Source organism: Mya arenaria, chromosome 4, assembly GCF_026914265.1.
Source record: "Mya arenaria isolate MELC-2E11 chromosome 4, ASM2691426v1".
Taxonomy (NCBI): Eukaryota; Metazoa; Mollusca; class Bivalvia; order Myida; family Myidae; genus Mya; species Mya arenaria.
The window spans coordinates 38,744,066-38,756,909 of record NC_069125.1 but is presented as its reverse complement, the minus strand read 5'-3'; the positions used below and the strand labels follow the sequence as shown (position 1 = coordinate 38,756,909).

At 39.2% G+C, this 12,844-nt stretch overlaps 1 protein-coding gene across 1 annotated transcript; it reads left to right on the top strand.

Annotated features, from left to right (window-relative positions):
* The first annotated feature begins 407 nt into the window (after positions 1–407).
* Positions 408–11,838, top strand: LOC128230791 (uncharacterized). The gene is made up of 6 exons (XM_052943231.1): positions 408–437; positions 3,551–4,124; positions 4,460–4,618; positions 5,722–5,779; positions 8,723–10,543; positions 10,742–11,838. The coding sequence occupies exons 2-6, from the start codon at positions 3,579–3,581 to the stop codon at positions 11,836–11,838; spliced, it is 3,681 nt and encodes a 1,226-aa protein (XP_052799191.1). The 5' UTR covers positions 408–437; positions 3,551–3,578.
* Positions 11,839–12,844: the final 1,006 nt, after the last annotated feature.

Below are 12,844 nucleotides of genomic sequence, written 5' to 3'. Positions count from 1 at the left end.
AAATCGGTATGTTTAAGTCCGCTGCAAGTAGATCGCGTATTATTTTAATTTAGCACTTAATGACTTAACTTTTGGGAACCTTTATTATGTTTGCAATAATACACTTCAGTGGCAATCAATTTAAACTTATATCAATAAATACAAGCTAAAACACTACATTTAATTAATATTATAATTCAAAATACGAACTACTTCTACTGATGAACCGGCATACATCCGAGAATGTTTTCGAGAAAAATGGCCGAGGAGTTCCGATTGCGACAGAAAAAAAGACACTTTATCTTTTCATGTTACAGCACAGCATTAAATTATTTATCATCTACGGTCGACTTAAATTTGCCACAAGATAAAAAAGTTCTGATAAAGTTTGCGCATGCGCTTTATTGCACATTTGTCACATTCATGTTCATTATTTGGGACAGCCGGTGGAATAGAAGGTAATTGTTTTTGTTTCTTTTCTTTTTTTATTTTCCACATAATTGTTATTTTATTGAAATATTTATGCATACATTTATATCAAACAATTTATGGAGTCAAACACTTCGAGGAAATAAAATAAAATGATATTATCCATTATTTGTACTCAGTTTTTAATATTTACTATTCATTGCCAACTTTGGAGCTTATCAGGGTAACGACGTTCTCTATCGATTTCTCCTGTCAGTGCAATCGTAGCGTTAAGACACGCTGGTTTAGCACTTATTTAACTACTGGACGCAGTGTAAGATTAAGGCAGATAAGAAATACAGAATTTATGAGGGTCATAAAGTTGATCCGTCCTTTTATTATAAGTTGCAATAGAAAATTTCAGTAATGGGTGTGAAATTTCGGAAAGGAACAGCTAAAATGAAATATTAACTGCAGTTGCTATCATTTAGTACCGGTCTTTAACGATTCAAGTTAAAATGACATTAATGTTGTATTGACAATAAGACAGGTCACGATATCCTTTTATTCCATAACAACACGTTGATTTAATGGCATTTTGACACATTATGAAAACCTAGTGCACTCGTTACTAAAAGTATGTCGACAAAATTCCATGTAACACATTTCTTGCCTAATTAAAATAATTATATTTACGCTAAATTTATGAGCATGTTTGGTTGAATGCAAAATGGTAGACTAAAATGTTTACCATGAAGAATTAGAACTTAAGCATTACTAATGAACATGTTGACTCGATGTAGATATGTAAATTATTATCTTTTAATACCCTTATATATTATGTTTCATAGCCCATATGTATTTCAAAAATTGCCAATGAAACTTGAAATATTAATATTTTATAAGAAAAGAGTTACGTTTTAACTGTCTGTAATAGTGATTGCGATTAAAAATGGAAATGATGTTTCCTTAATATATGACTTTCTTTTTTACACAAAAACAATATATGACATTTCTTAACTTCTAATGTAAATAAATAATCGAGTATCATACATAATTTCAATTATATAATAATGATAAAAGGAATAATTTTATTGCTATAAATGACAAACTTCGTTGCACATGTCATACCCAGTGCCATAACCTTGCCGGTGGATTATTTCTATCCTGCTGTGAATACGCCGCGGGGTGGGCCATAAAACTGCCGATGGATTATTCGTATCCTGCTGTGAATACGCCGCGGGGTGGGCCATAAAACTTTTATCGTACAGTTGAATACACAATTTATAGGCATGGATTTTCTACAATTTTTACATAAATGTTCAAAAAGGACCAAAAGATATTTAAAAATTCATTATTTCGAAAAGTGCATTTGAAAGAGAAAAAAAATTCTGCATCGTAATCCGATGGAAGCTAAGTGATCGGATGTCTATAATAACTTTAAATAGCAAAACAATTTTTAGCTCCTTCTTATTTCAATGTAACTTTTAATGACCAACAAAACCCTTAAAAAGGACCAAAATGTAAAAATCATACAATTAATACAAAACCATCATCTTCAACGGCAAGAATTATCCTAACATATATGTAGGAAGTAAGTTGATCTGTTGAAAGACTAAGTCGTGAGAACTGTTTTACCATAGTTTCCCTATATAACTCTATAGGCACTTTCGCTTCAGCGGATTTCTCCAAAGTTGGCAATGAGAAAGGTCGCGAAACACTACTTGTACGGGTTCGGGTATATGTTTACTTTAGCCCCTGTTACACCTAGCCGCGTTGCCACTGCGATTGCACGGCGTTGTTAAATAACTCAGAGCGCCGTGAGATCGCTGAAAAAAAGAAGATATTTTTCATGAAAATGGCGATGTCAAGGCGTTCTCGCGGCGACCTTGGCGTTTCTACGGAGTTCCATGGCGTTCTACCGCGCTCCAAAGGAGTTCTAGTTGGCGATTGTCTGCGTTGTTACGGCGCGCGCACTACATGTGCACTGCGCTTTTACGGTGCTCAAACTGCGCTGTCGGCGTGTCATTTTGTTTTGCCTGCAAAATCGATATCTCCATCAGTTCTCCATTTTTCATTTGCGCTCGAACAATTTGAGACATGCTGCAATCGTCTGCCTTCGTCCAGCCATGGTCGAACCCAAAGCCTCCTACGCCTTGCGGTCCTCATCCGTCGTTGTCTCAGAATGAGATCCAAAGCGTCTGCATCGTCCTGGATCTGTTCGACCTGCATATAGGCAAGCAGTCATGGTACATATATGTACTCTATACACTACTGAGTTGGTCCATTGTCATGCAAACGCCGATTAACGCGGCAGAAGCGCATTGGGAGCGCAATGATCGCCGCAGACAATCATTGTAAGAGTGCAATAAAAAGAAAAACTCATGGTAAGCGCCGTAGACGCGCCGTATAAGCGCCGTATAAGCGATAGGGATGCTGTGTCATCTTTGAGATCGCCGAACGATCGCCGGGCAAGCGTCACCGAAAACTGTTGCGTTCGCACTGCGACCTCTCTCTGTGCGCGCCCCGGCGATCCTGTGGCGTTGAAGGAGACCTCACGGGGATCCCACGGCGCTCTTATCAGACCACCAAGTGAGGGTGTTTGTTTTGGGCATGCTCAAAGAGCGCGCCGTCGCTCAGCGTTTTATGCGATCCTTCCGCGTTTACTGGCGATGCCATTGCGTTTCTACTGCGCGCAGATCGGCATTCTTGATTTTTCTTGAACGCCGTGGGAACGCGGCCCTAGTGTGACAGGGGTTTGACGTTTGGTCTTCTCGTCAACCATGGATTCAACTATCCTAATTCTGTCTTCTGATGAGATGTATTCGCCGTCGGGTCCTTTAATGAGGCAGCCATTCCAGCTTTCTTTAAATTGATCATATCGTATATAGTCAAGAATACCAACAGTTTTGCGCGTCAATGCACTTCCTAACCTTTTCAATAAACAAGTTATTGACTGTCCAACTCTGCGTCGTGGATTCCAAGCTTCGCTAAAAGAAATACATCTTTCTTATCCGATCTTCTTCAAACTTTACCGAATACTCTCTTTACGATCATTGAAAGGAACGTCTTTAAAAATGATGGCTGTTTTTTTGCCGATAATGATGTTGTTCGTTATGTCATTGCAATATCATACAATGAACTTTGTCTTGTTTTTAAACAGACTCCGGCAATGACTTAAAATCAAAACGATGACTTGTTACCGAGATCAACTGAGCAAGGAAGACACACAGAACTGGATCAAGGCCGCCCTCGCCCTCAACATTACCAAGGAGGGCCTTCAGGATTTTGTGGAGGACGCGCTGACATGCGTTCACAAGGACATATTGAGCACCGTTAGAACATCAAAGAGGCTCCCAAGCGGGGCAGTATGCGCACATTGTTTTACCGAGAACGTATTAAAGTGCCCCACGCGCGGGATATGTACTAGAACCTGCAGATTTCACAACACCCTTCAGCCTGCACCTTGTCCAAAAGGGATTTGTGAAGATGTCCGTGATGAAATCATTCAACATCACAGGTTTACTGGGCCATCTTGGAAGAACACGAACGCCGACAAATGGTGTACTAGTCCCTGGGAGATCGGCAAGTGTTTCCTGCCTCCTGATGGCTACAAGACCGTGCCCTCTATCAAAGAAAGTGACTTCAACGGCGTGCTTAGCGTCATGATGAATTGTGCGGATTTCGAAACCAAGCTGTCGTTCAATGTTGCGACAACAACAAATTTATTGACAGAGGTATGCATATGAGGCACGTAAGTAGCAACCTGATATCAAATCGCAATAGATTGAAAGTTCATAAGTAAGGTAGAACATTACGGGGTGCATTTATTTTTCCCGTGTTCGCATTTAAAACCATTACAACCATAACAACTAGATTATGATATTGCTTATTCTGTCATTCGTTTTAATCTTATCACACCAACGTTAGAGTCTTAAAATGAACGTATACATGTTAACATATTGCCTGCATTTCAATTTGAGTCATGTTCAAAAATACAATATGTACAAGACATGTTTGTTATACATACCTGTAAGAGTGTATTATACTGAATTCAGACGATATATTTAAGGTAAGGGAGATTGGTCGACGCGTCCGCCACTCTCACGACCAACAGATAAAGGACACGGAACTTGTAGACTTCCTGTTTAAGCTCCGAACCCTGCTAGAGGATAAAACTGAGCTAGCGAACCGACCCGAGGCACAACACGCCGTGGAACAGCTTAAAAAGGTATGAGTTTACATGCTATAGAACCAATTGAACTAGCAAACAAACTCGAGACACGAAACGTAGTGGAACATCTAAAACTGCGTTAACGTGCTAGAGAACCAAGCTTTACCAGGCTGTGTCCTTTCCGAGAGGACCGTTCCGTAGCACAACACGCCGTGGACCAGATTAAAAAGGTATGAGTTTACATGTTAGAGAACCCAGCTTTACCAGGCTGTGCCCTTTCCGATCCGTGGCACAAGACGCCGTGGAACATCTTAAACAGGTATGACTTTACATGGTATAGGTCACAGCTGATCTGGGCAGACAACGGAGGTACAAAAAGACGTTGAACATCTTAAACAAGTGTTAGTTTACATGCTTGAGGACGCAAATAAACTAGCGAACCGACCCGAGGCACGCAACGATGTGCTTACCTTCATCAGGTATGATATTTATCTTTAAGAACACCACTAAACTAGCGAACCAACACGAGGCACATCATCAACGGACCGAATACAAATATATGAGCTTACATGCTAGTGAACAATACTACCCGACATACGGCACAAAATGGAACAACTACGCGGTATGATTGTACGTGTTTGATAAATTTGTTGACTTTTTGTATCATGTCAGTGTTCACATGTGTGTTCATATGTAATGCAACTTTCCAAGAGGTTTTGACTCTAATTAACATATTAAGCAAAAGGACATAACTACTGTAGCATAGAGGTGACATGTGTTAACTTTTTCTAATCTCGTGGCCACGAAATATTAGCTCTTGGTATGTCGTAGCACAGACAAGTTCCGTGGTTTTCTCTGGCCGTGTACCAACGGTACAATTCCTGGTTTCACCTAACATCTAGTTTGGTCCCTGCCTCTCCAAACTACATAATAGGCGTCGTACGCTTAAAATCGAAATCTTGTTACCGTTAGTAAGTCTTTGCCACGACATAACTTGGTCGTTGGCACGAGATAACCATGTCATGGAAACGAGTAAGTTCGCTGTAGTCAGGCGATTAAAAATCACGCATGTCATCTTTTTCCTACCGTAAAAAAACATTACTTTTCTTAAATAGCCTTTGAATTATGAGATGCTTTTTATTGATCTGTTTTGCTAACAGCTGCAAACGGACGACTTCAAGATCAGCTCTAAAAAGGAACTTGAGGCGTTGAAGGAAGGTAATGTGTTTTTTTCAACCGTATTTTAGCCGTTATTTGAACGTTCCAAATACAACTATGTAAATATAGTATCCCAAGACAAAAGGCATAGAATAAATCCTGTGCCAAATGTTCTGACACTGTTGCTACTTATGTTCTGTACACGTTGTCGTATGATTCTGCTGCTACTTACTCTCTGTATCAAGCGTCTTGTGATAATGCTGATACTTTTCTTCTGATCAGATAGGATTTTGCTGCTTTTGATCACCTCTGCCTAATGTTCTTCTACAAATATCCTATGCCAAATGTCTTATGATACTGCTGCTACTTATTCCTGTGCCAAATGTCTTATGATACTGCTGCTACTTATCTCCTGTGCCAAATGTCTTATGATACTGCTGCTACTTATCTCCTGTGCTAAATGTCTTATGATACTGCTGCTACTTATCTCCTGTGCCAAATGTCTTATGATACTGCTGCCACTTATCTCCTGTGCCAAATGTCTTATTATTCTGCTGCTACTTATCTCCTTTGCCAAATGTCTTACTATACTGTTGCTACTTATCTCCTGTGCCAAATGTCTTATGATACTGCTGCTACTTATCTCCTGTGCCAAATGTCTTATGATACTGCTGCTACTTATCTCCTGTGCCAAATGTCTTATGATACTGCTCTTCTGTGCAAAGTGTCTTATTATTCTGCTGCTACTTATCTCCTTTGCCAAATGTCTTACTATACTGTTGCTACTTATCTCCTGTGCCAAATGTCTCATGATACTGCTTCTACTTATCTCCTGTGCCAAATGTCTTATGATACTGCTGCTACTTATCTCCCATGTCAAATATCTTACGATACTTCTGCTACTTATCTCCTGTGCCAAATGCTACTGTTACTACTTATCTGTTGTACCTTGTGTCTTGCGAAACTAATGGTATTTATATTCTGTACCAAAATATCGTTTGGTACTGCTACTTATGCTTATCTTTTGTACCATGTGTTGTGTTATTGATGCTTCTTCTATCCTGTACAAGGTACCATGTGCCATTGCTGATATCTATCTTTGGTACCAAGTGACTGATGAAACTGCTGCCTCTTATTTTCAAACCAAGTGTCTTGTAATTACTGATGATTCTAACAATTTTTACTCTTGCCCTCTGATACTGTTTCTACTCTCTTCATAACGTTGTCTGTACTAAATGTCTGATAATACTGCTGCTTCTTTGGTTCTGTGCCAAACGATATGGTAATGGCCATGTCCTGCTGTCTTTCTGCTTACAAAGTGAAGAATATATGGATGATACTTTTCTTCTGTGCAAAGTGTCTTATTATTCTGCTGCTACTTATCTCCTTTGCCAAATGTCTTACTATACTGTTGCTACTTATCTCCTGTGCCAAATGTCTTATGATACTGCTGCTACTTATCTCCTATGCCAAATGTCTTATGATACTGCTGCTACTTATCTCCTGTGCCAAATGTCTTATGATACTGCTGCCACTTATCTCCTGTGCCAAATGTCTTATTATTCTGCTGCTACTTATCTCCTTTGCCAAATGTCTTACTATACTGTTGCTACTTATCTCCTGTGCCAAATGTCTCATGATACTGCTTCTACTTATCTCCTGTGCCAAATGTCTTATGATACTGCTGCTACTTATCTCCTGTGCCAAATGTCTTATGATACTGCTGCTACTTATCTCCTTTGCCAAATGTCTTACTATACTGTTGCTACTTATCTCCTGTGCCAAATGTCTTATGATACTGCTGCTACTTATCTCCTGTGCCAAATGTCTTATGATACTTCTGCTACTTATCTCCTGTGCCAAATGCTACTGTTACTACTTATCTGTTGTACCTTGTGTCTTGCGAAACTAATGGTATTTATATTCTGTACCAAAATATCGTTTGGTACTGCTACTCATGCTTATCTTTTGTACCATGTGTTGTGTTATTGATGCTTCTTCTATCCTGTACACGGTACCATGTGCCATTGCTGATATCTATCTTTGGTACCAAGTGACTGATGAAACTGCTGCCTCTTATTTTCAAACCAAGTGTCTTGTAATTACTGATGATTCTAACAATTTTTACTCTTGCCCTCTGATACTGTTTCTACTCTCTTCATAACGTTGTCTGTACTAAATGTCTGATAATACTGCTGCTTCTTTGGTTCTGTGCCAAACGATATGGTAATGGCATTGTCCTGCTGTCTTTCTGCTTACAAAGTGAAGAATATAAGAATGATACTTTTCTTCTGTGCAAAGTGTCTTGCAATTAATGTCAGCTGTTTTGTTACATTAAGAGCACACATAGTTTTATGGAATGAATTGAATTAAGATAAATATGCACACTGCAAAAACATTTACATTTTTCACTTAAATGAAACAATTCGTTGCTGTTTTATATATATATATTTCTGAAGTTGTCCCTGTATTATAAGTCATTTTTAAAGAAATCAAAAAACATATATCCACCAAAAAAGTTCGATAACTATGTTTTTGTTGTTGAATATAACTTTATGAACCAAATATATATCGATACTAAAAAACAGCAATTCTTTTACTCAGTGTTCAACGAAATTCATATTCATAATTGTTTTGTTTTTTTAAATTACTCTTTGGAGCGTTTTGCTGTAATGTTTACCAAAATAGGAGTCTTGAAATGTTTAATTCTTAGATAAAGAAAACTCCACGGCAAAATAACGATTACCAAATCACCTGTTAAAATTTAAAAACTGTTGTCTTTGACATCCCATTTTGACGAAATCATCGTTTAAAAGTAAAACAGCTTGTATAGAGATGTGTGTAATGCAGTATTTATAAATGTAATACAAAATGGGTAATTAATTAATATTCATGAATTCAAAGTATAGAAAAAATACAATAATTGTAATATTAATATACGTGCTAAGCTTCTATGTTTGGCTTTCTATGTTTTTAATATTTCATTTATTTTATTTACTCCAGGATTGCGACTACGTTTAATGAACCATTACAAAACCACTTTGGCCGACATGCCGATATCTCCTATTCTGGTAGAGAAGAATGCCAAACTCTCCAGGTTCTACGTGGCACCGAAAATTACGGAGAAAGATCATAGAAAACTCGACAGGATTGACAAGAAAGAACGCGGTAAAAAAAATGCGAACTTTTCAGATGTATTCTGCAAAAACGGTCAGTTCCTCGGCAATGCTTTCCTTGTTGGTGAACCAGGCACCGGAAAATCCACATTCTCCATAATGTGTGCCCTAGAATGGACTCAACAGTATTTACCAGCAGAGGAAAACGTTGGTATTAAAACAAGCAATGCCGACCCAGAATTCTTCAAAGAGTTTGCATTTTTGTTTCATGTCACCCTACGAGATTCAGGTAAAACTTGTGATGTAGCAGAAATGATCAAGGATCAGCTAATATGTAAAATTTACCACGAAAAGGATGTCGATGATGGCTATCAGCTATTGCAGACGGTGCTGGAAAGTGAAAAATGTTTAATCATAGCTGACGGCCTTGATGAATGGACTCATCCAGAAAATGAAAAGTGTACCTGCAAAGCGGACGAGAAAGTCACCCCTTTCCGGAACTCGGCCAACAAGGCCACACTTCTCACGACAACACGACCCTGGCGACTCTCACAGATTAGAGTACAGGATTCAAAGATCGACAAGTATCTTGAAATAGAAGGACCTGACGACCCATCACAACTAGTGAAAAATATCCTCACCATCCTAAATGAGGATACTGAGAATGAACGGACTCCAGAGGCCTTTATACGAATGGTACATGAAAAGGGTCTTACAGGTTTATTGACAGCACCTATCACACTCACCCACCTGGTGTGCCTATGGTTCGAGGGTATATCGTTGACCAATTCAAAGTGTGATATTTATGCTGGAGTGATAAACATGCTTTCATGTAGACATAGTTGTATGCGAAGGGAGCTTAAAGAGCCCAAAATTAAACTGCCACATGTATTAACGGTTCATGAATGCTTTAGACAAAATCCGACAATATACCTTGAGCTAGCAAAGTTGGCATACGTTACTTTGTTTTCAGGGTGCCGAGAATCGTCTGTTGTTTTCAGCAGCGATACGGTTTACGCTACATTAGACAAACAGCAGGTTGAGTTTGCATTGAAGTCGGGTCTACTCACGGAGAAAAAATCCAACTCATATAGCAGGAGATCATCTCATTTTACATTCTTTCATAAAACACTTCAAGAGTTTTTAGCGGCTCTTCATTTATGCGTAAATGGAGACGACTACAATCAGCTATCAAGCAAGTACGAATCAGATAATAAACAATATATCTTGGGAGATGTTTCTCAGGTTTTTATTTACATATGTGGAATGAAGCCCGAGCTCGGTGTTCAAATGTCTTCATGGATCAATAATTCTATACCACAATGTGGAATGAAGCCAGCGATCAAAGTTTCAATGTCTATGTGGTCCAGTTGTTCTCCACCACACAGCACCCGTTGCTTTATACCCTACGACAATCCCTTCAGGGAAGAGGTACCAATACCCGGAGACACGGAGCTACTTCAGGACATGATTGTTTCCGGGTACCTTGAATCCCAGGCGAACAGCTATGATGACACCCCGCTCACTCTCAAACACTTTGTGTTCTGTGGAAGGGTAAATGTCAGTGTGTTAAAAAAGCTGATACGGACAAACATTAACCGAATTCAGACACTTCTCTTTGATGCTACTATAAATAGTGGGGAGGATGTACATGAGTTGATCACATCTTCCTCCGACTCCCTCAAAGCAGTTGATATGTTGTACTGTGGTGGGCAGTATGACCTGTCCCAGTGTCACAGGCTGGAATATCTGAGTGTATGTGGACACCTTACTACATGTTTGCAGGTTGATACAACACATATAACAACATGTAGATTACAATTTGTATCATCGGATGTCGAATTAAACATATTACGTTTATTAAAACACAATATAATGTGGAGTAAACTAAAACATCTTGTTTTAGACGAAGTTAAGAATATACAGCTACTGTGCGACACACTTCCAAGTCTTCCTCACTTACAAAACTTTAAAATACAATACACAGATCTAGGTGAGCTCCACCTCCTCCCTCCAGCCTCCATTTGCCATATTGAACTAGTGTGTGTGACAATGACATCGGAAGCGGTGCGGAGACTGATGGATATGATGGAGAACATACCACACACCGTAAAATGTGTGATGGATTACTGCATGCTGAAACCAGACCGTGAGTTGGAAAACATCCGAGAGCATATTGTCAGTTCGGCGTTGTTCAATCTTGGAAAATTTGCAATCATCCAAGTGCAAGTAGACGGATCGGCGTTTCTTGACCCATCCACAATCATCCAAAGACTTGTGGACAGTTTGGTGTCATTCAATCTTGACGAATTTGAGGACATTCGAGAGCAAGAAGACAGCTTGGTGTCATTCAATCTTGACGAATTTGAGGACATTCGAGAGCAAGAAGACAGCTCGGCCTCATTCAATCTTGACGAATTTGAGGACATTCGAGAGCAAGAAGCCAGTTCGGCGTCATTCAATCTTGACGAATTTGAGGACATTCGAGAGCAAGAAGACAGCTCGGTGTCATTCAATCTTGACGAATTTGAGGACATTCGAGAGCAAGAAGACAGCTCGGCCTCATTCAATCTTGACGAATTTGAGGACATTCGAGAGCAAGAAGACAGCTCGGCGTCATTCAATTTTGACGAATTTGACGACATCCAGCTAATACAGCTAATGGACAGTTTGACGTTATTAATCCGAGAGTTTGTGAAAATTTCTTCGGCGAAACACAATCTTAAAGAATTAGAAGCCATCCGAGAACAAGTGGAAACTTCGACGTTATTCCTTAGACCATTTGTACACATCCGATGCCTGGTCGACAGAACGGCGTCACTTTATCTTGACGCGTTAAATGACATCCGAGAGCAAGTCGTGGACAGCCCGGCGTCATTTAATATTGACACCTTCGAGGACACCCGAGAGATAGTGGACAGCTCGGCGTCATTTAATCTAAAGGCATCTGACATTATATATCGAGTGTTTAGATTAATGTACACTAAAAATGTAAAACAGTAAGTTAAAACAACATCGATTAGGGCATGATATTGGATAAAAATGAAACACAGTGAAGAAATTGCCAGTAGATCCCATTCTTATTGTAAAAAATAAGGTTATCTGTTACTTAACTTTTACACGAAATGCATTTTAAACAATTTATATTCGTATGCAATATTTTTTATTTACATTGTTGAATAAAATCAATGATATGATCAAAAAGATGCAATTTTACTGTTTTGTTGCCGGTACAGGTGTTATTGAACGTATTGAAATTGTGAGATGCAAAAACACACTCAATAGTCAGTTTGACTTCATCAACTTTGAAAGAAAGTCGACTAATTAGTTAGCTCAGTTTCTATTTCAAGGTGATTTCATTTGATAAGCGTTTAAATCATTACTTTGCTAAGGGGTTATTGATAGACGTGTAGGATATTGCTCTTTCTTAATTCATAGTGTACCAGTAAGTTGTAAACACGCCCCCCCCCCCCCCTCCTCCTCCAGGTCCCGGGGTATACTGGGGATAGCCGGGGAATCGGCTGTGTTTTTACCTTTCATGTGGCCCCGCAGTGCCGGGTGAATGCGGTGGTTTTGTCTTCGCGCCAAACATAGTGGGGAATGTGCCTTACTTAGGGTTCATATGGTGTGGGGGCATTTGGCGGGGATTTTACTAGCAGTGATGACCCCGCAGGACGAGGATCTTACCCGGGCTTGGCTTGACCGAATCTTGAGATTTTTGATAAAGTCTATTTCCGTTCTATTGTTGTTGTGTTTTTTTTGTATCGTTTAGCATCTCAGTTGTTCATAAATTGACAGTTTCTTAAGAAGTCAGTCGTCAAAGCAAAATCATATCCCGTGAACATCCACATTTAAAAAAGAACTGATTGGGAAACTATCGACTAAAAGGCCTGAAAGTACTAATGAAGATTTAATGAAAAAAAGAAAAAAGAACCATCCACTGACATCAACATTTCTTGACGTCAGACGCTGGACTTTCAAAACTTTACGAGTTGAGCATCAAATTCTT

Bases quoted from the DNA above. Each gene is read 5' to 3' on its own strand.
- LOC128230791 (XM_052943231.1), top strand. From the start codon at position 3,579: ATGACTTGTTACCGAGATCAACTGAGCAAGGAAGACACACAGAACTGG. The intron at 4,125-4,459 runs GTATGCATATGA...GATATATTTAAG, and splicing joins CAACAAATTTATTGACAGAG to GTAAGGGAGATTGGTCGACG. The intron at 5,780-8,722 runs GTAATGTGTTTT...TATTTACTCCAG, and splicing joins ACTTGAGGCGTTGAAGGAAG to GATTGCGACTACGTTTAATG.